Here is a 26,513-nt window from a genome sequence, read left to right on the forward strand (position 1 = left end):
TTTGCCGACTGCCTACAAAGCACTCATTTTCTGAGTTATCATAAGGCACTTAAATACTTCACAACGAGGCTGTTCTTGCAACAGCATTTTGTTGGACTGTCATTCAATCTGTACATAGTTATTTTCTTCTATAAGGTAGCATTGTAGGAATCATCACTTGTCAGATATATGCTCTTAGCAAGGCAGAAGAGAACACGGGAACATGTCATTACGCTGGTTAGATTCAATTAAAGAGCAAAATTCTTTGGTACCACTTTGGTCTGGCTACTTTCAATGGAAAACAAAGATAAGTTTCTTCCTGCAAGGGCAGCATCATTCCCCTAACCTACTCCTCCATCTCTTCCATGGCGCTGAGGATGATGGAGAAGGCAGTGCCCATGCTCATATTGCTGCTGAAATGCTTCAGCACTCTGATTTGGCTACCCACACTGTTTGACTTCTGTGTGTACAAAGGAGATTAAAGTGATGAAAGCCTTTTTAAATTTGAAATATTGAAACTTGAGACACTGGCACAGACTCTTCCCAGAGAAGCTGTGGCTGCCCCATCCCTGGCAGTGTTCAAGGCCAGGTTGGACACAGGGGCTTGGAGCAACCTGCTCTAGTGGAAGGTGTCCCTGCCCGTGGCAGGGGGTTGGAACTGGGTGAGCTTTAAGGTCCCCCAACACAAACCAGTCTGGGATTCTATGATTTTATAATTCCTGTTTGAAGAACAGTATGTGGTGCATACACTCCAATTAAATTTCCCTCTTCAGCAATGATGCCTGACTGTGAAGGTTACTGATGTTTTTCTGAATGTGAGGATCTCTTCCACTTTTTTATTGACTTTGCCTCTGTCACCTGAATTACCACTGTAGTGTAGCTAACCATGTTGGCAGAAACCCTTACACAGCTGATCACTGCAACTACTTAGCCTGTCAGTGTGATCGCATTCTTCTATGACAGAAAAATCTTTACATTCAAAACACAGGTGGCTCCTCTGTCTGTAGCTTCCTACTTAGAGAGCTATAAAATAGCATCCCAGTTAGATGATGTGAAATGTATTTAATGCAAAATATTAGACAAAAAGTGAAATAATTGCTTCAGCTGGGATCTGAAGTAAAATCCAGACCTGGCTAATTCATCTGGGGAGTGGTACTTGCCTGTCAACTCGAATTTATGTCAGAATATGGTATATTATGGTGGCTTTTAAAAAGCTCTGAGCATTGGTGTGATTCCCTCCCCAGTGCAATAGGATGACCTGGTGACTGAGACACTATCCTAAAATATAGAAAACATCACTTTTGCAGAAACATTACGATTCAGGACCAAGCGAGATCTATCCAGTTACCAGAAAGGTAACGAGCCACACAATTGATTTTCATAAACTAAATGCTTTTTAATAAGATATGCTCAACTTAAAACCTGGGCATTACAGCTAGTTTAATCAGAAAGCGTTGCTAACCATCTCTAAACATGTCATTTCAAGAAAAGGCAGACTCTGCTATAGGTCAGCTTCAAACAATTAAAACCTACCAGAGGTTATTGCTCAATAAATATATTTAAAGCTTTTAGAAGCTGATGGGCAGAACCAACCATCTGTTTTTCAGCTACTGCATTCCAGGTAAAGAATCTGGGACCCAAATGAAAAAAAGCCAGGAGCTACAGTGAAGATTTTTGCCGACAAGTGACTATATAAAGAAATAATTTGTAAGAAGACTGTGCTCCATAAAAGACAGAGAAGTGGCACTGAATCACAGTATTGCATATATGCTACCTGGGGAGCTGTATGCTCCTATAATTAGTGATTAAAGCATTTGTAAAGGCTTAAAAAGTTTTCAAAACAGGAAAAAACAAGCAGAAAGCCAAGGACAATGTTTGGATGAGACAATGGAGAAATGCTGTAAGAGTTGATAAAATGCTGTGGCTTTTGTTGCTTACATAAAGCTATGGCCCCCCTGCACCTAGACATGGCGTAACAACAGATATAAATAAGGTTACAAAACCATATGAGTTGTTGAAGAGAAGTTTATCCTCCTGCATATTAGCTTTCGGACCAGCTGAACACAGCTCAAATGCTCAACAGGCATGGCCAAGACAAGGACTACCACATCATCCATGGCAATCTTGTAAGGCTATTTTTTGGACTGAATTAGTTGTTCTATGACAAAAAAAGACAGATATTGATTTGGGGGGGGGGGGGGGGACGGACAGGTAGAGAAGTTTCAATCTACTACACAGTATATTTAAATGGGAGAGGAGTTAAAAGTAATGGCGTTTTCCTGTTGCTTACAATTGGCAAATTCAACATGGCATTCACATTTAAAATTGTGTTCCTTTACAAAACAGGGCTCAGATAATGCCTCTGTCAGCACTGATGAGCACCAGTCCTCCCCTTTCTTTTCTTTTGTTTATGCCCATAGAAATAATTATACCCATCATTAAAAGAAATGTGGAAGCTAAAGCTTGGTACCAACTTTCTGAGACTGAAATAATGCCTACAAAGGGGATGAAGATGTAGGCACAGCACTAAGTTTACTATGGGTAATCCTAGGTAACCACCCCACAGTTCCTTCTCAGGAGAGGAATTAAATGTGCTACCTTTTTTGGCAAAGATTTTCATTTTTAAGGCAAAAAGCCAGGTGCTTGGTCATGTTCTAGTTGCGCAAGGAACAAAGCAGGCAGCGACAGCTACAAGAGATCCAGGTACCGTTGTGGGTAGTCTGGGTCTCTTTTGTTGAAAGGAAAAGGAACAAACAAGTGATGATGCCAGAGAAAAGAGAATGAAAACAAGCTGACAGGATGCAGAGGAAAAAACAACGAGCACAGGAATGAGAACATTATCTGGAGAAAAATAATTTGAGTTTGATAAACACTAATAAGGAACACACGAATGTGCAAAGCCAAAGAAAACCATGGGCAGAGCTGGATGTTCTTGTCTCTGATCATCCTGGAATGCTGTTGCTTTCTTTACTGCAATATAATTAACAATTAGCATGGTATCCTTCTGGAAAAAGTCTTCCAGAAAATTTGATACTTATATACTGCTGCAAAGACACTGATGTGTAAAAACAATTGAAAGTATATGGCTTATAAAATACCAGAGAAGTCAAGCAGCCTAAACACCAAGACACAAGAATCCAGTGTCACCAAAAACCTGCTTTATTTATGGTACCCATCTCCTGGTTCCTACATCAGAACATTCTGAGTGCTCACCCTTTTAATTTGCCATTAAATTAATTTTGATTTTTATAATAATCAAGAACTGGATAAAAAAGTTCTATTTAGAATGCATGCAAATCTCCAGCCTCTAAATGTTGACTATTCGTAGGAGAAAAAGGGAAGCATGTCTGTGTGTCAAGAAGGTTAACTTTGCTTAACCATCCCTTGGGGCTTGTACTACCTAATAAAAAACAGAGGCGAAACTAGTCTGTTTTCTCTCCTCCTATACTATTTTGTATGGAAAATAATAATTATTTGAAAATTAAGAATTTCAGTCACATATGTTGTTATGAAGAGGAGACATCTATAGCAAGGCTGGACACGAGGATGTCTTTCACGATGAAATAAGCTTTGTGTTCAGTTTTAGAGAAAGGAACTCTTTAAAGGATGCTGGTAGTCTCACTGAAGCCTCTGTGATTGCAGCCTGTGACCTGAGCAGCCCAATGTCCACTTGGACAGCCTCTGGCTGCCACATGAGGTGTGTCCTCACTGCAGAACTGACTCAAGTGCCCCTCTCATGCTTTGGCTCCAAGGCCTCCAGAAGCCTCTCACTTGAGCCCAGCTCATCTGTTGAGCCTCAGACCTGGGCAGACTATAAGCTGAGCACTGCCCAGTTCTGGGTGGTACCCACGGTATTCCATAGCATGGATGCAGCCTGGTCTGGTGGAAGGTGTCCCTGCCCATGCGACAGGGGATTGGAACTGGATGAGCTTTAAGGTCCCTTCCAACACAAACCAGCCTGGGATTCTATTCTATGACTCTAAAAAGCACAAGTGTACAAACTTAAGTCTCACATCATCTCCACACAATGTATTATAATATGATTATATATTTATTTATTCACTTACTTAAACGCAAGAATTTTATTTTTTTTTTCCTTTTTATCTGGATGTATATTAATCTGCAATCCAAAGCAACAAATAATTTTAAGGCTAAACAGGTCTACTTCGCAAGTTTTAAAAAAATCAGAGATCTAACAGAGCAGTAAACAACAATACACGTATACATCCAGGACACTACTACCTACTTAAAAAGCCCCACTTCTCACTGGGCATTCACATTGCAGCAATTTTCCATCCCACACATACCTTAAGCTAAGTAACTGCTCGAGGTTTCTGCCTGTTGAAATGGCGTAACGATTGCTCTCAAAAAGGCAGTTATACAATTAGCACAATGAGCAGGAAGAAGCTTATCTGCCTGAAACCCCAAAACCCGAGCAGGGATGGGTAATGCAATACGCTACAACCACACAATGTAAACAGGGTGGAAAAAAAATCCTCAAACCACTAGGAAAGGAATACTAGTGAAGTCTTAATCCAAAGAAACCTGATAAAAGAAAGCGGCAGTGTCACCTGTAATAGGAAAAGAAATACACAATGGAAATGCAGGCTGACGCAAAAAAACACGTCCAAACACAGTTCTGAAGTTCCTGCTTATGGCAATGAATGGCTTCTAGTGAGTGGTATGTTTCTGCCACGAATAGGATGCCTCAACATTTGAATTTTTCAAAGTGCAAGTTTCTTTATGGTGAAGCTTGGTGGCTTTAGTTCACAATTACTGCCATTGCAGACCCTTCTGTGGCACAGTAAGGAGTGCATACAGTATGCAAAAGCTGTAAAGAAGCTACTTAAAGGAGCTCTGGCTCGAGATGCAAACATAGAATCTTGTAATTGTAAACAACTACTTCCTTCATGATGCAGATCTGACTTTAAAGACAATTTTGTCAGCAATGGAAAATAAAAGGATACAAAGACCACATACTTAACACATACCAAAAATACTAAATACCAAATTAACGCAAAACAGACACCTTCTGCCATTCTTCTTTTTACCACGTTGAAACAAGGAGGAAAGATTTGGTAAACTGTTCCAGATCCATCAACTGCATCCACAAAAGGTCTAGATGAATGGACCGCTTTGGTCCATTTTCCATTACTTTTTTCAGCTAGCTTTATACGTGCTAAGGAATACATCAAGTGATGGTGGTTTTGGACATTTCAGCTCTTTCACGCCTGCCTGAACACCGTTATAAACTCCAGGGTGATGTACTCTTTTGTGTAGAATAGACAAGCTGACACTCTAGGGAATTTCACCTTGATAACATAATTTAACAGCATCCACAATTATAATGATGTAAACTTCCCTTTCCTCTTTACAGGGGAATTTCTGCAGTTAAATAGTTTCAAATAATTTACTTTATTTTTAGTTACTTTAAGAGAAGCATATGTATCTTGTTTGTATTAGCTTTGGGGAGCTTCCAAGAGCGCTGTCTGAATTTCCTGCATTTTCAGCAGAAAATAAAACCTTCAACAAAATAAACACGCTCTGCCAAAGGAATGGAAGAGCAGAGGGGCAAGAAGGAAGCGTCCAAGAAAGCTGCTCTTGTACTCAATACGCAAATGAACTTCAAAGCCAGGACCTTGGTAACAGAAATCTTATCTTCATCTGTTTTACTGGCACATACTCTTTGGCTGTTCTGTGTCAAACCCAGATAACTTTTGGCCATGATGCTGAATTGTGGGTAAGTGAGTATTAAGTGGAAAATTTGCAGGGCTTATGGTGGATATAGCCTCAAAAACTAACCCCAGCATCTCTGATCACTGCTTAGAAATGAAAGTAGAGCTGTTACACCGGAGCGAAGTTTGCTGCCTGACACTTTACTGAATAAACCTAATGTCCTGACACTTGCCATCGCGAACAACCAAACAAGCTGAAAAGCAGGTTTTCAGCAATGTCTCATGAGCCGGGAGAAGAGAAGGCTCGGGGAACAGTCTTCTAATACCAAAAGGGGACGACAAGAAACCTGGAGAGGGGCTTTGGACAAGGGCCTGTAGAGACAGCACAAGGGGGAATGGCTTTAACCTGACAGTCAGGCTTCCACATTAATGTTTCACTTTCTGGGGGAATGCTACGACTACTCATCTCTTCTATAGTTCTGCTCCTCTGCTTTAAAAGGAAAGCATGAGCTGTCATCCAGATCCAAAAGCACTGGAGAGGCACCTAAGTGCAGAAGAGATGAAGGCTTTGGCATTTTTGTGACTGTGATTCAGTGCCACGACTGCAGAAGGTGTTCAGTTCCAGAGAACAGGACTTTAGATAGATCTCCTCTTTGGCATTTCATCCCAGCATCCCGGCTTTTCCAAAGTGCATTCTTGGGAACTTCCCATCTAATTCAAGTGCTGAATTCCACCCTGAAAAGCAAAAGGGTGACAAATCTACTTCTCCAGTGATTTCCTAAGATGACAAAAATGACAAATCAAATCTAGTCTACGTCATGCTTGTGTAGAAAGGTTGGACCAGATAATCCTTGAGGTCACCTCCAACTTGGCATTCTAACATTCAAATTAACTAAAATAATTTTCAACTCAATTAGCTTAGAAAAAGTAAATGACTATGGAAGGCATCTACTCAAGGTCAAGCTTCACAGGCTGGTCGAAGTCCACCAAGAAGGAACCCACCAAAGTGCCCAAAATACTTGATAGTCACCAGCTAGGGGCTTCAGTGCTGTCCATGCAAGACAAGTATTTCCAAACCACATGCAACCATGACAACAAAATGCAAATAGTATTTAGCAGAACTAAACCCAATCATTTTCTAAGGTCCCACAAAGCCTGGGAAGCAACTGCTGCTAGGAAAATGACAATGTGCATACTAAGAAAATTAAAGTTATACTGTGTATTTGTGCTTTTGTCAAATCATGCCTGAAATAAATCATGCTGTTGAAAGCAAATGGAGAATTCTCCATTTCTCCTTGAAACTAAGCAGTATTGCCTAGAGGTACAGGAAGATTTTGTTTAGTTTGACGGGTAGAACAGGAAGGGAGAAGGCAACCCCATCTCCACCATACAAAGGTAAATGGATCATCACGATACAGACTTTAATTAGCAGAACCCATCTACCTTGAGTAGAGTTGAAGGACTTTAAAGATGTTGCTCAAGTGAAAAAGTTTCTGATTCTAGCACTACACACACAGCTTAGCTGTAAAATGTCACCAGAACACTGTTCGGAGGTGTTATGCAGTAATTACTGCTACGTGAACTGAAATTTCCACACTTCCTAATTATTTTTTTTTAATTGCCTGGCAGGTCTTATATAACGCTCACAGAAACTTTCACATTTAAGCATTTAATATGTAAATGCTACTTAATGAAATCTCTTGACCTAAAAGCATATTCCTTTAAAACGACTTCTGATGAACCTTTTTGAAGCAAGAGGTCCTCCAAAAAGAAACAAACTTCACAGTTTTGCAGGAGGGCACAGCAGCTAGCATACACACTGATGTTTGTGTTTTAGTATGTATTTTAGTCCAGATTTAAGAATCTTTATCATGTCTTTAATGTTTCTTTGGAATTGGTTCTTATCCTTTTTATCCTGTGTGATGTTTAACTGAAGTATAGTAGCCCTTATTTCTATCATGAAGAAAAATAAGACAGAAAAATATTACATTTTGCCAACAGACAGGAAAAAAGACCGATTAGCAATTTAAACCAAACAGTTTTCTTAACATTTTCCCTTCACACCTCCCAAACTTTCCTCCATAAAGTACACCACAGTTATAGGAATGTAATTTATCCACCACTTCCTTATAGCTACAGCATCATCTCCATATAATCAACTATTTTCTCCACCCTTAATATTATGTTTGGCAGTAACAACCATGACACTCATTGCAAAATATATGTATATCTAAGAGCATATTTCTAATAAACCAGCTGCTGTCATTCAAGAAAATCACTCAGTGTTACAGATTTTGCAGACCTGTCTTCAGTGTCTAAGCCATTTTAATTGAGAAGGTATCAAAACTAACTGAATAAATAGCAATTCCTCACTAAAGCTGTCAAGTGCACAGAATCTCAATTCGGAAGCTCTCTGCTGGTTCCTCATTGATTAAATCCTGTGGTTCAGCATCTCTGCTGTGACATTTCAAAACAGACATTGCCTCGGAACTATAACAGCCATCTTCCACTGAAAGTACCACTGAGTAATTTTGACCCTATTTAAGAAAAGAAACATCTGTAGAATCCAAGTAAGACTGTAGAATCCAAGTCCTCAATAATGAACACAGACTGCATTAAGTTTCCATAATTTCCATGCTACCCGAGCAGAAGATCTGGTCCTGATGATGCACAGGATGTCAGTGGGAAAAGTTAGTGCTACTCCCTACATGCTCAGCAGCCGAAAGACTGTATTCTTGCCCCTATGATGAAAATTGCTATTGAAATTTCTGTGGGAGGCATAAGAAAGCCAGGAGGAGTCTGCAGAGCAGCCATTTCCATCATCACAATTTGGGGAATGTCAAGGAGGCAAGTGAAGCGGTGTTACTGCTGAGGCACCAGGCATTCCTCCCATGCCTAGACAATATAAGAGCCCTGCTTTGCTCAAACAAGAAAATCACTGCAAAGGTAAACTGAGTTGAGTAGGACATTAGTAGTCACCACAAGCCAGAAAAAAAACCTCGTAGACTGCCTCCTGACAATATTAGCTATGTTTAAAAATAATAACAACAAAAATAGGTTGATTTAACCCGTTGCTGTTCATACAGAAGATGACAGTGTGCACACAGAAAACTTTTGATGATGGTGGAGTATTCTTTGCATGCTGTAGCTCCTTAGATACTAGCAGTGCATGATAAAAAATGCCAGGTCCAGTGTCAAGACAACAGACACTTGATAAGGAATTAAGGTACAAGATTCCCAAACTGTTGTGAGCAGAAATACGCTCATTTACAGCCACCATTTTAACCCTGCGCTGAAGATAAATAATGGAGAGTGCTTTTATTTCTTCTGATATGTTAAAATAGAGCAGCCTGGTTAGAAAAGTCATACAGAAATGAGACCACTTGGCATACGTACCTTAATATTTCTTTCAATGGTGTTAAATATTTTGAAAATTAAAGGGGATAGATAAACAAAGACAGGAGAAACCTATTATATTCAAAGGAAAAACTGCATTATTGATCTGAGGAGGTTTGCAGTCTAAAGGATAGGTAAGCCCTTTTAAAATATAATAAAGTGGGTTTATTTGTTTTTCTCTTACCACTTCTTCAAAACTAGTCACTGTCAGTAGCAGTACCATTTATTCTATTAAGATGGGCCTGAAAAAACTCAAAAACCAAATTTCAAGAACTGCTCTCTAGTGAAATAAAACACAAATAGGAAGCAGATGAAAACCAGCCTTTTGAGAGCTGATAGCAGGCAAACCAAATAAATGGAGCAACTTGAAAATTAAATGCGTTTTGATACTACATTCTGTCTTATTTTTCAAGCGCATTCCTCTGGACACTGCATCAGTTCTAATAAACACAAAAGCTGATGACCACTGCTACACTTCCTGCCGAATCGTCTGGAAGCACACAGCAGCCGCAGCCTCAACACCGAAGAATGAACCTTTAACTGAGATTTGGAAAACCCAAACCACACAAGAAATGCTAGAAGCCTGTGTACAGAGGTACCTGCTCCAATATGAACTGTAAGCAACAGGTAACACTTTCTCAACTGTTAGAAGCAAAACCCTCTTGATAGAAATATGAAATATCTGCATTATCCAATTAAATAAAATTGCCTGAAATATTTATGAAGTCTCATCTATTCTGGGACAAAATTTTTGTGTAGCCTGGTTCATAAAGTACTGTAGTGACAAGACATAGACAAGATCAGAGACCACTGTGTTTGAAAGACAGAGGAGCACTTGGGTACGTCGTACATCCATCCTGGAGTCAGTCAACTGTTCCTCATCAAATTCCTATAAGCAACTATGATTGTTTACCTAATGAATTCTAATTAACAGTTTTCTTTTAATGAATTCTAATTAACAGAGCCCACCACAAGGTAAAATAATTTAATATTTCAGGAAAATGTGACATGACTCTTGCTATTGTTTCAATTTATCAAAATCTAAAAGATTACTGTGAGAATGGGAAAACTTGTCATTTTTCATTCAGATCTCTTTTTTCCCCCTGCACTGTGTAAGAATCTCATCTTGTTGCAAGCGCAACAGATAAGTTGCTGGCGAGTAGTTTAAACACGTGCCTTCAGGAACCGCAACATCCGTTGTCTTTTCAGTTTACCTGGAGGGAAGAGATTTTGAATCCTGTTGCAGTGAAAAAATGAAGTCTAACCTGTACTGTTACAATTCATCTTCTTTTCTCTAGAAAAGGATGGTTGGGTTTTGTTATTGGTAAACAGTTTCGTTCAGGTCAAGGGTTTGGGTTAGCACGCACACAAATGTTGGAGCGGGAACAGCCTCTGTACATGCTGTACCAGCTTGATATCAAGAAAAATGCAGCAGAACACAGCGTCCTTGAAGAAGATGTCATATACTTCAATAGCAGGCCACAGCTCTCTCTGCTTGGGGTCAAGCCTAAATATGTGCGAGAGCAGTTCTGGAAAACCTCCACCACATTCCAGTAACATATCTGAAGGACAATAAAAAAACTTATCTTATTCGTCTCAACTTTGTTTCAGAGCAGCATAGGCAATCTCTCAACAGCAGTGGGGATAAGAATATCGGAGGATTAAATAATGGCAATATATTAAGAGTCTTTTCTCTTTATGAATCTTTAAAAAGATAATTCCCTGAAATGGCTTTATGTTTGCTATTTCACTGGCAGAAAACAGATGCAGAGTATGACTATCAGCTTTCTTTTTTTCCCTCTTTATTTTTTTGTTTGTGGGTGTTTTATTTCTATTTATTTATTATTTATTATTTAGTGCCCCCTCAAAAAATTAGAAAAATTTATGTTAGCATAAATCAAAGGGACAAAAAAGCAAATTTATGCATGTGTTAATCCAAACCCTCTCCTGTTGTTGCTCTAAAATTAAAACTGCAGGGTTAAACCCTCAAAAACCAGACATCAGATTCAAAAGCACAGGCTTCCCTTTATCCCAGTGTATTTGTGTTAAGACACAATTTAATTGAAAGTTCTAAATATCTGTCATCACACAGAGTCCTTTAACGATCATGTCTGTATATAAATCGTAGCATGTTAAAAATTGGTACTTTTTGTCCAATTTCTTATTACTTTGTAATTAACCAATTGTGTGGAAGAATTTCCATTTACGATACCAGATTTAGCGTATGGAATGCGTAAGATATTCCTCTATCTCCCTCAGTTCCTAAATTAAAAAGAAGTTAGAAACTTAAGAGAAATCACTGGTTACATGAAGAGAAATAAAAGTTTATCTTTCCAATTATGCCTGTGAAAAACATTAGGGTGATTTTGTACAATTAATAAACATGAAAAACAGAGATTCTTTTAAATTCCTAGTTCTTCTAAATACACTCTTCATGTGCTTTGACAGATTTCCTACAAAGTTATTTCACAGAGAACAAGGATCCATCATTGTCAATAGGAATAAACAAAATTAGAATTCTCTCTTCCACATTTCTTTAGCACTGCTTTTCAGGCTGGGTGATGAGGAAACCAGTTTTCAGTAAGTGGCTTATTTTGCTCTGTGTGATGCTTCTTATGAGCAGCAGGAGAGGAACCAGCCCTGGCAGGATAATTCTGGTTTTGAATTTCTGCCTAAATCAATTATTTTCCTTCTCCAAACCTTTTTCTTCTTCACTTCATCCCAATATTGCCTTTCAATCTTATTTGACACATTCCCTTTAAAATATTCTCTTTTCGTTCATCCCATCATTCGGTCCCCTGGCCACCCACACTGCCAATTAACAGCAGTTGCATGATATAATTATAGGTAATATTAACAACAGCCATTAGTGGGAGAATTGCCCTCAGCGAGACAGTGCAATATGTTGTTCAGGGGGACATTTTTCTAAGAGGATGAACTGTAAGTTGATTAGACCATAGTTCTGTAACTTGGACACAGCTGGAATAAACATGGCTCTGTAGAGGCTAAAAATGTTTTTTAACAACTTCTTCATTTTTCAGTTCAGACAGATTTGAGAGGCAATTTGACAGGTGAACAATTTCATGCATGACTTTATCCACGGTCTATAGCACACTATCTTCCTCTTATCATCTTTTTCAAAATCACTAAGTCTTGATTTACCTCAATTTCTCTTACTTTCTCCATCTGTCTCTCCAATTCCAAACCATAGATATCTGCAGTGAAGGAATCTAAATATCTCTGTTATTCTATTTTTTAAGTAACTATTTATTACTCTCAGATATAACTTGATTGATATTTTTCTTCTTTTTTTAAACAACTAAAAGAGTTCCAAAATGCCACTGGTTAGCCCCTGAAAATACAAAGAGAAGTAGTTGGAAACAGAAGTTGCAACATCAGAAAGTTCTTGTTTCATCAGTATCTCATATTTCTATATCTCATATAGAAAAAATAGTGTAAAAAGACTCCAACTCCAATTAAGTATTTAGTACCAAAAAGCCTAAAAGGTTCTGAACAGACTTCCTTCTGCATCCATTTCCTTTACTTTATATGGCTGCATGTTTAAAAAAAGAAAATCAGTTTTCATAAACTGAGATGTTTATAACATATGGTAACATACTTCTGGTTTTTAAGCACTACATTTTTCAATCAAAACCTGGCTTTAGGAACACTAGAAGTTTGTTTTACTACATTGTTGAAATACATAGCAGTTACAAAAATAAATCCTGCTCTCTGGAGAGCTACTGCATTGGGTTTTTCTGTCTATGGAGGTTTGACAAAGATGAGCCATCCAGAGTGATCAACTTAATCCTGAAAAGCCATGAACAACCCATTTGTGTGAAGGAGGCAGCAGGAAGTGTCTAATGACCAAATCAGCAAAGATCATGGCACCACAGACCGGTTTGGGCTGAAGGGACCTCAAAGCTCTTCCAGTTCCAACCCCTGCCACAAGCAGGGACACCTTCCACTAGAGCAGGTTGCTCCAAGCCCCTGTGTCCAACCTGGCCTTGAACACTGCCAGGGATGGGGCAGCCACAGCTTCTCTGGGAAAAGTCTGTGCCAGCGCCTCAGCACCCTCACAGGGAAGAGCTTCTGCCTCAGAGCTCATCTCAGTCTCCCCTCTGGCAGGTTAAAGCCATTCCCCTTGGCCTGTCCCTACAGGCCCTTGTCCAAAGCCCCTCTCCAGGTTTCCTGTAGCCCCTTTAGGCACTGGAGCTGCTCTAAGGTCTCCCCTTCAGGAGCCTTCTCTTCTCCAGGCTGCCCCAGCCCAGCTCTCTCAGCCTGGCTCCAGAGCAGAGCTGCTCCAGCCCTCGCAGCAGCTCCGGGGCCTCCTCTGGCCTCGCTCCAGCAGCTCCGCGTCCCTCTTGTGCTGTTGCCCCAGAGCTGGACCAGGACTGCAGGGGGGGTCTCCCCAGAGCGCAGCAGAGGGGCAGGATCCCCTCCCTGACCTGCTGCTCACGCTCTGGGGGTGCAGCCCAGCACACGGAGGGGTTCTGGGCTCAAGCGCTCACTGAAGCCGGGTCATGGGGAGCAATCAGTGATGCTTCAACATCAGTAGTGTTACTTTTCTCATCCAAGCACTTCAAAATTTGTCATTAGACTGGATTGAGTACATGTTGGCTAACAACGCAGTAATAAACAGTATTTGCAGACAAACTTGTGAAGGCTTTCTCTTACTAAGATATCACATGTTCAATCTACACCTTACGCTGTATCACACCTCAGGCCCTTCTACAATCCCAGTATTGTACCAGGCTTCCAGCTCTTGCAAATGCAACACAAGTAGATGCACAGTAGAAAGATCAGCATACAAAATTCTACTGCTTCACGTGGGAGGGCATGAAGGGACCTTGAGATAGTGCTCATCCTTTTCTGAAATAAGCATTCACTTCTTTAGGTTAATCATGTTCGTTTTTAAGGACACTTATTTAAGTGATCTTGACAAAAACATGTCTTTTGAGTACAAAAATTGGAAAAAAAAAAAAAAAGAAGCCTGTATTTATACCCTTTACTGCAAAATGATGACAATGCCCTAAACCTATATAAATATTAAAGGAAGAAAAAAAATAAAATTACTGTGTTAATGCTTGGCTTTCTTCAAAGGTGTAGTGACCAAGATAACAGGCTTTTTAAAATACTTCAGTAGGCATTTGTATTGCTAATGTGCTAATATCAGAAGTTCTTCCCACTTCTTTCAAGTTATTCTTATGTCTCCTAAATCTGAAGAATGGAAAATTTTCAGTCAGATGACCATAAGATGCTCCTGCCACACCACGTCTCTTTTGTTTGGTTGGTTTGGTTTTGGGTTTTGTTGGGTTTTTTTTTAATAGTATTTTTCTTTAATTTCTTTAAATCTAAATTCTAATTAGGTTCTTTAATTCAAAAAGAATTTATTTTCCAAAATATTGAGAATTTCTAAGTGAAACAGGGCTTAACACCATATACATAGCATGAACACCAGACACCGGTGAGACTCTGTGGAACTCCTGATGAAAGAAAAACATACTTTTGCAGAACATCTTGATGCTCTTTAACATATTCATTCTCAAATCCTTCAACCACAAACATATTACTAAAGACAAAATAATGCAAACACCAACTACAAGTAATTTAGTCCATATTAGTATACAAAAGCTTAAACAGACCAACATCTTTATCTTAGGAATTTTGGATAGTTATTTCTGATAAGGAGAATTTTCTCGGAGAAGTTTCAAATTCAGGTCAAGGAAAGAACTGGTTATGAATTCAGATAGAACTGCAGAATTCGGTTATTACTCAATACAAAAGCTTGCTTTAGATTTGGGTTAGGTTGGTTATTTCAGTCTATTCTGAAATTGCTGGGCTTTATGTAATAAAAATAGGGGGATTAGGTAGGAGTAACATTCTTTAAAATATAATTAATCAGAAGGAGGGTATGACTAATATTTAGAAAATATATTTATAGGCCTTTGGCTCAATACGGTACTGGAGACAAGCATACTCAAGAATAATTGAAGATGTTACTTTTGCTCAGAAGCTATCAACTCAGAGTAACCAAAAAGAAGGAAATTTAGTGCAGAACAAGATGATTCTCCTAATAAATGCAACTTAAATTGCTAGAACCCACATACCATATAAAACCATTGAACTATTATATTGGTTTACTATATATTACTTCATACTACTTTCAGTAAACAACATCCTAAAAAAAAATTCTTGTATAATCATATTTTAAGGTTATTACAGTAGGCAAAAAAAGGATCTACAAATTCACACACACAAAATCCTATTTTTCTTTAACTATTAACAATGCATGACTAATGAAATTAAAAAATCCCGTTTAGTTACTTAGTGATATATAAAAATGGAAGAAAATATAGAATACTGAACAGACATAGGCAGTACTTTTGGTTAAAAGTAGGTGGTTTCTGAGTTTCGAATAAACATTTTGACAGAATCAACTCCCTTAGCTTCCCCCACCTCTAGTATTTGATAAATACAGACACATCTCAAACGGGAGCCTTGATTTAATCTGGGAAAAATTTTCCATTCTTCTCATTCTGAATACAGAACTTTCCATTCTGTATTCAATTCTACAGCTAAACAAGTAATACGCATTTCGTATGTTCACAGCAGTTACCACTAAGCAGTGTTTTTACAGACTACCAGCTACACAACGTTAATCGTACTAACTGTATTATGGCTGACCAGTTTATTTGGAAGTGGGTTTAATTTCATTTCTGCATCATTATTAGAGTCATCAGATCATCGCAGGGAAGACTCCCTATTTCTTCAGGATAGGACGCATTTATAGGAAAACACTTATGTCTGGTGGCAGAGTTCTGCATTAAACCAGGTAATTAGAAAACATCAGACAGAGCTGCAGCATATCTAATGTAGTATTAGATACAGAATCACAGAACATATTCAAGGACTCCAAACATCACAAAATTTATTTACAGTTCAAATATTGTTCCCACTGATAGTGAATGAAATGCTTGTTTGCTACATGCCAGACAGACTAAAAGAATTAACTTATTTGTGCAGCATCCTTCATAAAAAATATGTCTGTATCACAAGATCCCATAACCTCAACTGAAATATCAAATAATTACATGAAAGAACCCCAGGAGTGCCATGAAAGGGACAGAACAGGATCTATATGACAATGTACTGGTAGACAAATATATCGGACAAAAAATTTTAATCTACGGCTGTTAATATTACAGATTTCTAGAATATTAATTTTGCTTTAGTTCTTTAGCAAGGCCACAACTAAACTGAATATGCAGCTGACATCAGATTTTTGAATCTATAGCACTATCATCTTTCCTCCACTGTAATGTAAAATTTATAAATTTTAGATTGGTTTCATTATGTTTAAAAGACAAGTTCACACACCATATTTTACCTATTCTTTAGCAACTCCAAATTTCTAAGATAAATACAGCACCCTTACTTATAAAAGACAATTCCATCCTAGGGACTAAATGAAACAGAGGAACCTCTTAACATCTACCCATGTATAGGAGGGAGATTAGGTTGATTCTCTTTTGGAGAAACTAAAATGAAGCACTATTTACGAAGTACTTGCAGCTTTGAACATAATCAACTGCAATAACAAGATACAAGTTACAAAAAGAAAAAAAAGTTCTTTTTGTTGAAACCACTTTTGTAATACTGCTTTTTAATAACCCTCATAATGGCCGAATTAGAAGGACCCCAACTGAAGTCATTCATCCCACATAAAACAAACATTGCTTTTTCTTCTTAGCTTTGTTTTACAAGCTACATTATTTCCAGATGACGCTTGAGGGGCCTAGGAGTTTCAAGAATTAGATGCTTAAATAGGCAGCTGCTTTCTATTTACCATATAAATCAAGGATAAATCAAAGAAGAACCTAAATATTGGACTTCATTTAGCCCATTATGCAGCACAAACTGAGAGGGAAAAGAAAAAAGAAATATAGAAATCTCATTACTCAAACACAAAGTTTTATTTTCATTATTAAAAAGAGAGAAAAGCTCATTGACACTCGCAGAATTCCAAGCCTCCATGTAACACACCAGCTCCGCACAGCAGGTAGATTTAACTGGATTGGTAAGGAGCCAGGAAAAGAGTCAGCTGAGATCGGGAACTCTCCCAGTACCACTAGGCTTTGCTACTGCAGACTTTATAAATATATATATACACACACGCATATACACAGGCACAGTTCACTGCATTCATGATCTTCCCATTTTTCCCTTTGGATTGCCAACATGCTTTATTTTTTATACCTTAACTAACACGGAAACAGCAGATTTTGGACAGGGGGTTAAAGGATGGCTCTTCATATATTCACAGGAGTACATACGCAACATTAGAAGTCCAATACTGTATTACGTTGTTTTAATCACCAACAAAATTCCTCCACTATCGAAGTGCTGTTTAAGTGACAGTCCTATATATGAAATAATTGAAGATATTGGCACCAAGTGGGATTATTTTTAGAATTTTTCCTAACACATTTATGCTTCATCTGGATAGAACATTGCATTTTTTTCTATAGCCAAAAATTTAGAAGGTAAAAATAAAGTTAAATTGAAGCGAATTACTGTTCTCCTTTGTGGCTAGTGATCATCCTACCTACACTATTTTCTGTGAATATTATTCCATTAAAGCAACTGGAGGCTGTTGGGAAAACCCGCAGGGATGGTAGAGGGAAGAACTCCCAGCAGACAACACCACGGGGTGCTCAGAACTGTGACCCCTACCCAGGGTGCTGAGTGATTCTCAGAACGTGCTCCAAGGAGTTCTCATTTAACTACTAAGTCTTCACACCCACCACCAGTAAACAAGAGTTTGGGCTCCCACTGACATAAAATCCCTTGCCCCTGCGTTGCATTAGATGATGTTGAAATAAATTTAGAAACCAAATCAAAAGCTGTGTATCCAAATACAGACTAAAGTGATGATGCATGCCAAACTATTTGAATCTAAATCTATTCCTACATTTGATTTTTATTTTTCTCAACTTCTGCATTAAGAAAAATTTTCTTTCTTACATCAGCAAGAGAATTCTGAACCTCTGACATAAGCTTTTCAAAATTCAAAATTTATTCTCCTCTTCTCCATCCCTTCCCTTCTAGAAATAGTTAAGGAGAATCCCTCGTTACCAGCTGTAGTATAAAGAGCACTGAAGTGCTCAAAAATCATACACAATACCATAAAATCTTTAAAAAGCAACTGTTTGGGTAGCTGGTAGCTCCAACAACAGGTTTGAAGTGCTGCTCTCTAAGGCAAGTTAGCATGCCTCCAGTTACACTGTGTAGTATCTATGATTTAACAAACTACATTAGGCGCTAATAACATTAAAAAAAACACAAACCAAAAACCCAAACCAAACACAACCCACTTAAAAATTCACTTAAGTAATTTGTCTTGATTTGAAAGCAGCAAAATTCTTAATATTTCATTAAAAGTTTTCTGGTTTGTTAAAAGTTTTGGAAAATGTGCTTTCATTGAATGCAAGAAAGCAAAAAAAAACCTAATTAGATTTTTCCCATTTCTTCAAGCCTGGAGATACCCGCAGACAAAGACAACTTGACCCAAGTGTGGTATGTCAAAACAGGTCATTGCTCCTCTGAAAACAATGCTTATTAATAAAGCTTATGAAATATCTAGTATATGGAATAGTATGAGGATTAGGCTAACCAAGGATCCGGCCTCCGAGGTAATGGTTTGATGATGGGGTTTCTTCATTCTTCCCTGCTGGCTTCTCCATCCTGCTCCTGAATCCCATCCCACTGACAAGAGTTTATCAGGAAAGGATCAGGAAACTGGTCTAGCCTTAATAAATGAAAACAATTTGTTCTTTTCTTTTTTAAAGCCCATAAAACCTCAACAAGAACAATATAAAAGCCAACTGGGTTAGTTCCTTATCCTAGATCACAGCAAGGTATCAGCAGCTTGGCTGGTACACCAAAGACATGATGGTAGTCTGCAGTAGACAAAAAAGACTGTAGGAAACATAGTAAAGGAAGATCCCAGTATATTCTTACCACCATCAACCACGAGCATCTTAGGGACATTATAGTAGTTTTTGAGTAGAAAGACAACTACTGCTTGAGATGCGCATCTTGTCCACTCTCCATTTGTTGCCCTTGTGTGTGTGTGTCACAGCCTGGGTACAATGTGTAATGGCACTCAAAACTACAGCACCTCGCTAACATATGATGTTCACAATGGACAGCACTCAGTTCAAGATCACTGATGCTGCCTTTTCCCTTCCAAATCCTTCCTGGCCCTAAAAAGAAAATGCAATATTTACCATAACTTGTTTTCTGAAGTCTAGTACTCATAAGTGAATACAAAGACCTCAAGACAAGACCGTAAGCAAAACCTGGAATAATTTTATGTATGATTTAACCCTTGTGACTCTTGGTCTGTAGAAATTCACTTTTGCATTTACAGAACACAGTAAGAAAAAAAAATATTCTAAATTAAAAGTGAATTAAAAGTCCACAGGAAATGCAGTTTTCAAAGACATATTTGACTGGTCTGAATGAAACCTGTGAAGAGAATAGCTTATTTGGCAATCCTCCTCCTCTCTAGACATAAATCTGGGCAGAGCAGGCAATCTTGGAATCTATCCCAGTGTGGAGCTAAAGAAAGGGATCAATGGTAGAACAAGCTGCAGGACTTCAGACACTTAAATTATCTCAGCTCCTAAATTCTTCACTATTCTTATAGACAACACAAACATGGGCTTTCAGAAGCAGAATACGCTGAAGTAATGAAATCTGGCCTCAACTTCTATTTAGTCAACTGACTATGCCTCAGATTGAGCTGGAACGTTAGCAATTTGGAATAAAAAAAAAGCCAATAAGCCACGCATAAAAGCATACAGTCTTCTTTCAAAACACAGGCCACAAACTTCAGTGATTTTACTCTCCCCTGCAATCTTTCCAACTGCTCTCTTCCTCTCCCTCCCTACGTTATACCGACAATAAAAGGGCAGAAACTCAGTGAACTATCTAAGTCTCTGGGCTATATTCCAGAGTGCTTCCCCAGCACTCCTCCAGCATTTCTCAGCTGTCTCCCTCTGTAAGGGGATAACTTTGTACAGAGAGCACGTTAGGTCTTTCCTTAACTGCAGCACAGTTCACATCCAGTAAGTTAAAAAGAAGTACAAAACCTACAAAATATTTTTCAAGCACCAAATTCTTACACATCTCCCAAAATATGCATATATAGATCTTCACGTTTTTGTAAATATACGCATGCACACACAGATACTTATTTATATGTGGTCTTTCATAAATACATGCGTGTATCATGCTGCTTTCTTTCCTCTCAACAGTGAGGATGGTAATTTGTCTGTCTAAGGAAGGAAACATAATAAAATCAATATCCTTCTCCTGACAACCAGCCACATATAACAACAGCCCCTGCATACAAGAGGGGAATTGTATAACCTTAATACAAATTAGGGTTAAAAATTTCAGCCCTCTCCTCTAGGCATCTGAAGATGCTTGGCAGTTATTTAAGAGAGAGCCAATGATGTTAGTGAAGCTTAGTTTCAAAATACACAGCCTTTAGCAGCAGTTCCAGCTTATGGAGCCTACTTGCCCACAAACCCAGCTCCAAGCATCTACTCCAACTCCTCCAGGCTGTGAGACTGCATGTTCTGCAGAACCATTTCATGATATGATATATGGTATGATGTACCTCAGGTATGAAAAGCCATCACCTCCACCAAAGCAGCCTCCCTTTGCCCTGGAAGTCAACTGAAGCACCATAGCTCTCCAGACAGCTTAATAAAGAGCCATGAGACCACAGGAGGAGTTTGAATGAGTAGCTGTGTAATTGCTTAAGCTGGAACCTGGCATGACACCAGGCTTAATCACCTCTGAGAAATACAGCCCTAAGAGCCTTATCAACCACAACACTCAAAAATGCTCAAAGCATCCAAAATTCTTCAGTCCTCACAGCTGTGGAAGTCCCCACACTATGAGTCCCTACTCCTTGAGAAGCAAACTCATGGGCAAGGGCCACCAAATCCTCTCCAAAGCATCTGAAGTCTTAGGGGCTTTCAGTTGTTCATGCCCATGCAGATGGAAGCGTTTTATGCAGCTTGTGTATCGCCTTACCAGGCAAAGAGAAGTGGGATCTCCTGCTCTTCAATCACAGACTAACTTGAGGGGGTTCTTGCTGAAAAGCTTCAAGTCCCAGAAATAAAAAGGTCAGACAGCAACTTTTGGGTGGGAACTGAGAAGCCTCAAAACCACGGGTGTAGTAAGGAGCTCCACATGAACTAGGGAATGGTAAGGAAGCAGGAAGACACAGGGAAAACCTGTGATTCATTTGATTTATAAACCCACGTGTCTCTGGATAATGAAGTGCCTCTAGTTTCTATGCTACGTGTCAGCAATAACAACTAAAAGGTGCAGGTTAAAAAACCTGGTTAGTTAAATTAGATTGAAGTCATTAAACTATTATATCAAATTATCTTTTTTAGGTATTCTTATACTTAATGCTAGAGCAATGTGATATGTAAAGTCTTGGGCAGGCATGTCCTGGAACATGTATTAACACTAAAAATAAAACTCATTGTTACATTTTCATCCTCAACTGATAAAACAGCCCTTTTTTTGTTTGGTTTTTTTGCACAGTATTGCAGTGAGAGTTCAAATGAGTGCAAACCAGAGATACTTCAGCACTACAAAGATATTATTCAAGTCTCTGGAAGACGTCTGCTTCTTGTACCGAAACTAGAGATTTTCCAACAAGCCATGCAATTAAATTACAAAATTGTTGCCTGTTTGTGGGCATTGGCTCAGCAAACTGACAAGTACTGTATGTATCCATGTATGCAGAACACACTAAGTTGCCCCATGACTGCAGTACTCCCCCAAAGGCTCACTGGGAATTGTTTTCAATCATTTCTAGGCATTTTAACATACTGCGGATGCCAAAGCCCCGTTCTTAAATCTCATGTTTTTAACTGTATGATTTAAATATCCTGAAATCCAAATGGCTTGAAAATTGCAAGTTGACATGGTACAGTAAGTCTCTCAGCTATGAATAGTTGCGGTTTTGTTTTGCCATTTTTAAGTGTAACATTGGGATGTTTTTTTTAAAGACATTTCAGACATGACATCATTCATACAGGTTCCTGTATTTTGATGTCGCTGGTTGCTTAGCTGTCACACATGTTGATAAATCTTTGCAGATTTAGTGATATACCACTTCTATTTTGAAGCACCTACTAAAACATTAAGTTTGATACTCACATAATCAGGAAGCGGAGAGTCATTTGAACCGAGGGAACCTCTCAAGGACTGTGTGGCTTGTTCCAGCACTTTGTTGTGTTTTTTAGACAACAAAGAAAATAAACTAGAGGGGAAAAGAAAAAAGGAAAATAAAATAAAATAACTGAAATAGTTAGACTATCCAGTCAGAAGAGATGTTTTATTATATACACAAGATTTTTAGAATGCAATGCACAACAGTTACAGAATTTATTTATTTATTTAAGACCCGGGCTAAACAACAGCAGAATTTGAATTAGAAATATTCTATACAACAAATGATGTGAATAACATCATATGTTCATGGTTAAATTCTTAAAAGTCAAACTGTAACAGAAGGAATGGCATACATGCAATTTTGGTTCGTTACTATGTGTTCACTAAAATGCAATTTTTAAGTGCAGCATCTCATGCAATATATTCTTAAGCATCTTGTGTATTATTCATTTCATTAACCTAATTGCTTAGTACAGGAAGAATCCAAGTATATGTAAGAAGCTTTGGGTATTTGGAGGCTGACTTTTTGCGTTTTACTAGCATATATTATTTTCAAATTTATTTTAGATTAAGTCAAGGAATAAAGCATTACCTTAGCTTTACAAAAAATCTGTGAGATCAGGGGTCTATACGCATGCAGAGAAAAAAACATTTTTTTCATGCACTTCGAAAACAAGCATGGCAACAGCACTCATAGAGGTTGGTATAATCTGACATATAAGGAGAATGTAACTTGACTGTAATGGTAGAAGGAGAGATGATATGTAAGATGTAAGCAAGCAGTGGACAAAGGCCACCAGCTAGTGCTCAGCAGCTTCAAGGAATCAGATGCTTCTGTAAAGCTGCTGAACACCTCAAACATGGGTTTCAACTCACAGACAACCCACTTTCCACTCCCCATCCTGGTATAGGTCATATGTTTTAAGGTTTTCTGTGTTTAAAAACATCCTCTGACTTCCTTTTGGAACATGACGGGACTCCTGTCAGGCTTTCCAAGGATGACTGTGTTGGTCCTTAGAGGGTAAGAAGGCTGCCTTGAGAAATAAGTACCAACAAAATTCACTAACGCCTAAGCATGCTGCTCTTGAAGTTGGTTACACTTGTTGCTGGATAAGGAGCAGTGGCAGACTCCTTGTTCATCAGATTCAATTACAAAATATTAAAGCCAGTTTAGTAATTTTAAAAAGTGGCAAAATACCACCTCAGTGTCATATTCTTGATAGCCTGTATTTCTCGGAATTAAGGACAGCTTCAGTGCTCGGAGGCACGTGCTTGGAAAGTTTTCCTGCCTCAAGAAATTATGCTCAGCATTTGAAGAAGTCCTCTTAATTTTATTTAGTTTTATTTTATTTTATTTAGTTTTCTTTTCTTTTATTTAGCTTTATTTTATTTTATTTTATTTTATTTTATTTTATTTTATTTACTTAAAAAAAGGTCATTGATATTGTATCCTTCACAGACGGTAGTAGATTCCTTCGAGTATCAGTGCTCATCCCCTCACCGCTAGTCAAGGGCCACAGGAAAAGGCTTTTCCAACGCTCCTTGCTACCACAAGGAATTAGTTATGCTTCTCAAGACCACATTTTGCCCCTCAAGAGACAACTTACTAAATTCCGCTTCCTCCCAACACATCCTCAGTCAGATATTTCTTGACCAGATAAACAACTTCCTTTCAAGGACAACCCTTGCCATGCTTCAGACATCTGACTAACCCACGCAAGAGGCCTTGAGTAGGTTCAAGGTTCAGGCAGAGTCTGCCTGCACGAGGAACAGCCTCGAGATGTCATGGCCAAAACCCATGTCAGTACCATGGTTGCCCAACTCCCGATTGGACCAGGACCCTATTGCTGGGGTAGTGATAATTGTAACTGGACTGATAGGGCAAGAACATCAGATAAGACTGCAAGGCCTCGGAGGTGGTTATGGGTTGAGAACATTCAGTGTTTTCAGGATAACACAACACATTTGATGTCATGAAAAGCAGAATCTTGTTTTTATCTCCAGGCTATCCAACAAAGCCTTGACAACACGTGTCATGCCAAATGCCAACCTCCCACTCGTTCACAGCTGTTGGTCACAACTAGCAGAACATTCCCTGGCAAAAAGGGAAGATGTATTAGCAGGCTTTCCACCTTTTCCCCTCTGATAATCTGCTATTGCGTTCATGGTCTGAAATCTCTGTTCGAATCAAAATTTGGATTTGCGAAGTGGTCCTTAGTCTGAGACACCGGCACCACTTTTCCTATCATTGTTATTCTTGAAGGCTCAGATTGCAGAGACACTGTCATCAGCACCATCTAGTGCTGTGCAGACAGAATAATCAGTTAAAACCAACCTGGTGATGCTTAGAGGTGTGTGAACAGTAAGAACAGATTAAATCTGGCGTATGTCTGCTTCAGAAGACGCAGATAACTTCACGAGGAAGAATTCGGAATAAAAAGGATTTCCAACTAGTAGATTCTTCTCCAAAATACATACAGCATTTTGGCTATCAAGGAAATTTAAATATAAACAGTGGCATGGGATCAGGATTTGGAATAGTGCATTTTTTCAATACATGTGAAGAGGAAAATGCACATCCATTGGTATTCTGCATGGAATTGGAGTAGCAAAGAACAAATTATTTTCTCTGACAGAAATGTAAAGAACTGGGAAAAAGAAAGAGAAAGGAAAAGGCCTTAGGACTATTTCTTTATATCGTATGTTTGCTTCCTTAAATTTATTTTCCTGCTGCCCAGAACACCAATATTCAGGTTAAAAAAACTCAACACAATCTTCTTCTTCATAAACTGATTACCCTTCTCAAAGAACCAGGGACACGTAGGCAGGGATTTTTCATACTGAGAATAAAACCAGAGAGAACTGCACCCAGAGCAAACTCAAAGAGCTCCAGAGAAACACTACAACTGAACAGAAAGATTTGATTAAGTGATGAATTTGGAGCTCTCAAGGAAGCAGCGTTGCCTCCTGAAATGATGTAAAACTTTACCACCAAGCAATTCTCTTCTTCCTCTGCCTCTATCTCTGCCTCTAAAAACCACCTTGGTAAGTATTAACTTCATTTTTAAAGTATCAGGTTTAGTTACAATCCTCAAAAGGCATTTGCATGAAATCTAGCTCATAAATATCTTTCATCATCAATAAACGCTGCGCTTTAAAGGAGATGCTTGATTTTGACGCAGTTACATTTTCAATGTATATCTAAGTTTCTGGGCTTTATTCTGATTTTTAAAGCATGAACAATGCAATTAAACAAAGGCAACTATGTTTTACAATAACGTTGTGTCCACTCCCCGCAATGAGGTACAAGAGACAAGTGCTAGTTTGTGCAGAGGTGGAAATTAAGACTGACTCCCAAATTTCCCTCTCATGTCTTAGTCACACTCCTATTTTTGCCCCACTAAAAATCAAGCTGAGATCAAACATAAAGATATAGATATAGGGTCACAGAGGGCAGCCTGCACAGATTGACAAGAATATGGATTTTTCTACCAGAATACTTTTTCTCCTTCTCCCATTCTTCCCCATTGACTGTCAGAGAGGCTATGGACCTCCATAGCCCTTTGATCTCAACCGTTATAGACATTCTATGATAATCACAAATTCTGATCAGAACAGTGAAAAAGTCAACCCATCTCAACCCATCCCTCACTCACAGAAGTACTTATGGATCAATGTTTAGCAAGGAAAATAACAGGTTGGAACAAAGTCAAGATGAAGTAACAGCTGGCATCCATTACGCATCATTGAATCATACCACGGATGAGCTCAACCAACAAGGAAGACTCAAGGCTGAACAATGTTCTCAAGGTCTTGTGTTTCCGATTTTTAGGAATAAGAAAGCACTGGTTTTTTAACTCCCTTTACACAGATGAAGTTTTTAATTTAACACAAGGCTGAACTTCGATCAATAAGAAAATGATTACAGACTAAACAGTAATGGTTGCTTAAATACAAGTGATTTGATTACGTGTTATTTGCACACACAATAAAATTCAAACCAGTAATACATGAACTTAATGCTTTCAAAAAGCCAATTCAACAAAGCCTGTGGATCAGGCGTAAAAAAAAGGAAAAAGGAAAAGAAAAAGAAAAAGAAAAAGAAAAAACAAAAAGCCAATAAAGGGAACTCATTTAACAACTTGATTTCTTCTTGGTCCACCAAAAATCACCAGTCAACAATCATGAACA

At 38.5% G+C, this 26,513-nt stretch overlaps 1 protein-coding gene across 4 annotated transcripts in view; it reads right to left on the reverse strand.

The window, feature by feature from the left end:
- The window catches only part of DYM (dymeclin), a 223,273-nt gene that overhangs the window by 44,943 nt on the left and 151,817 nt on the right, over nucleotides 1-26,513 (reverse strand). For all 4 annotated transcript variants that reach the window (XM_030471037.1, XM_030471039.1, XM_030471038.1 and 1 more), the window contains one exon: nucleotides 22,308-22,410. In XM_030471037.1, the coding sequence (XP_030326897.1) occupies nucleotides 22,308-22,410 (103 nt within the window). The remainder of the gene's footprint in view (nucleotides 1-22,307; nucleotides 22,411-26,513) is intronic.

Source organism: Strigops habroptila, chromosome Z (assembly GCF_004027225.2).
Source record: "Strigops habroptila isolate Jane chromosome Z, bStrHab1.2.pri, whole genome shotgun sequence".
Classification (NCBI taxonomy): Eukaryota; Metazoa; Chordata; class Aves; order Psittaciformes; family Psittacidae; genus Strigops; species Strigops habroptila.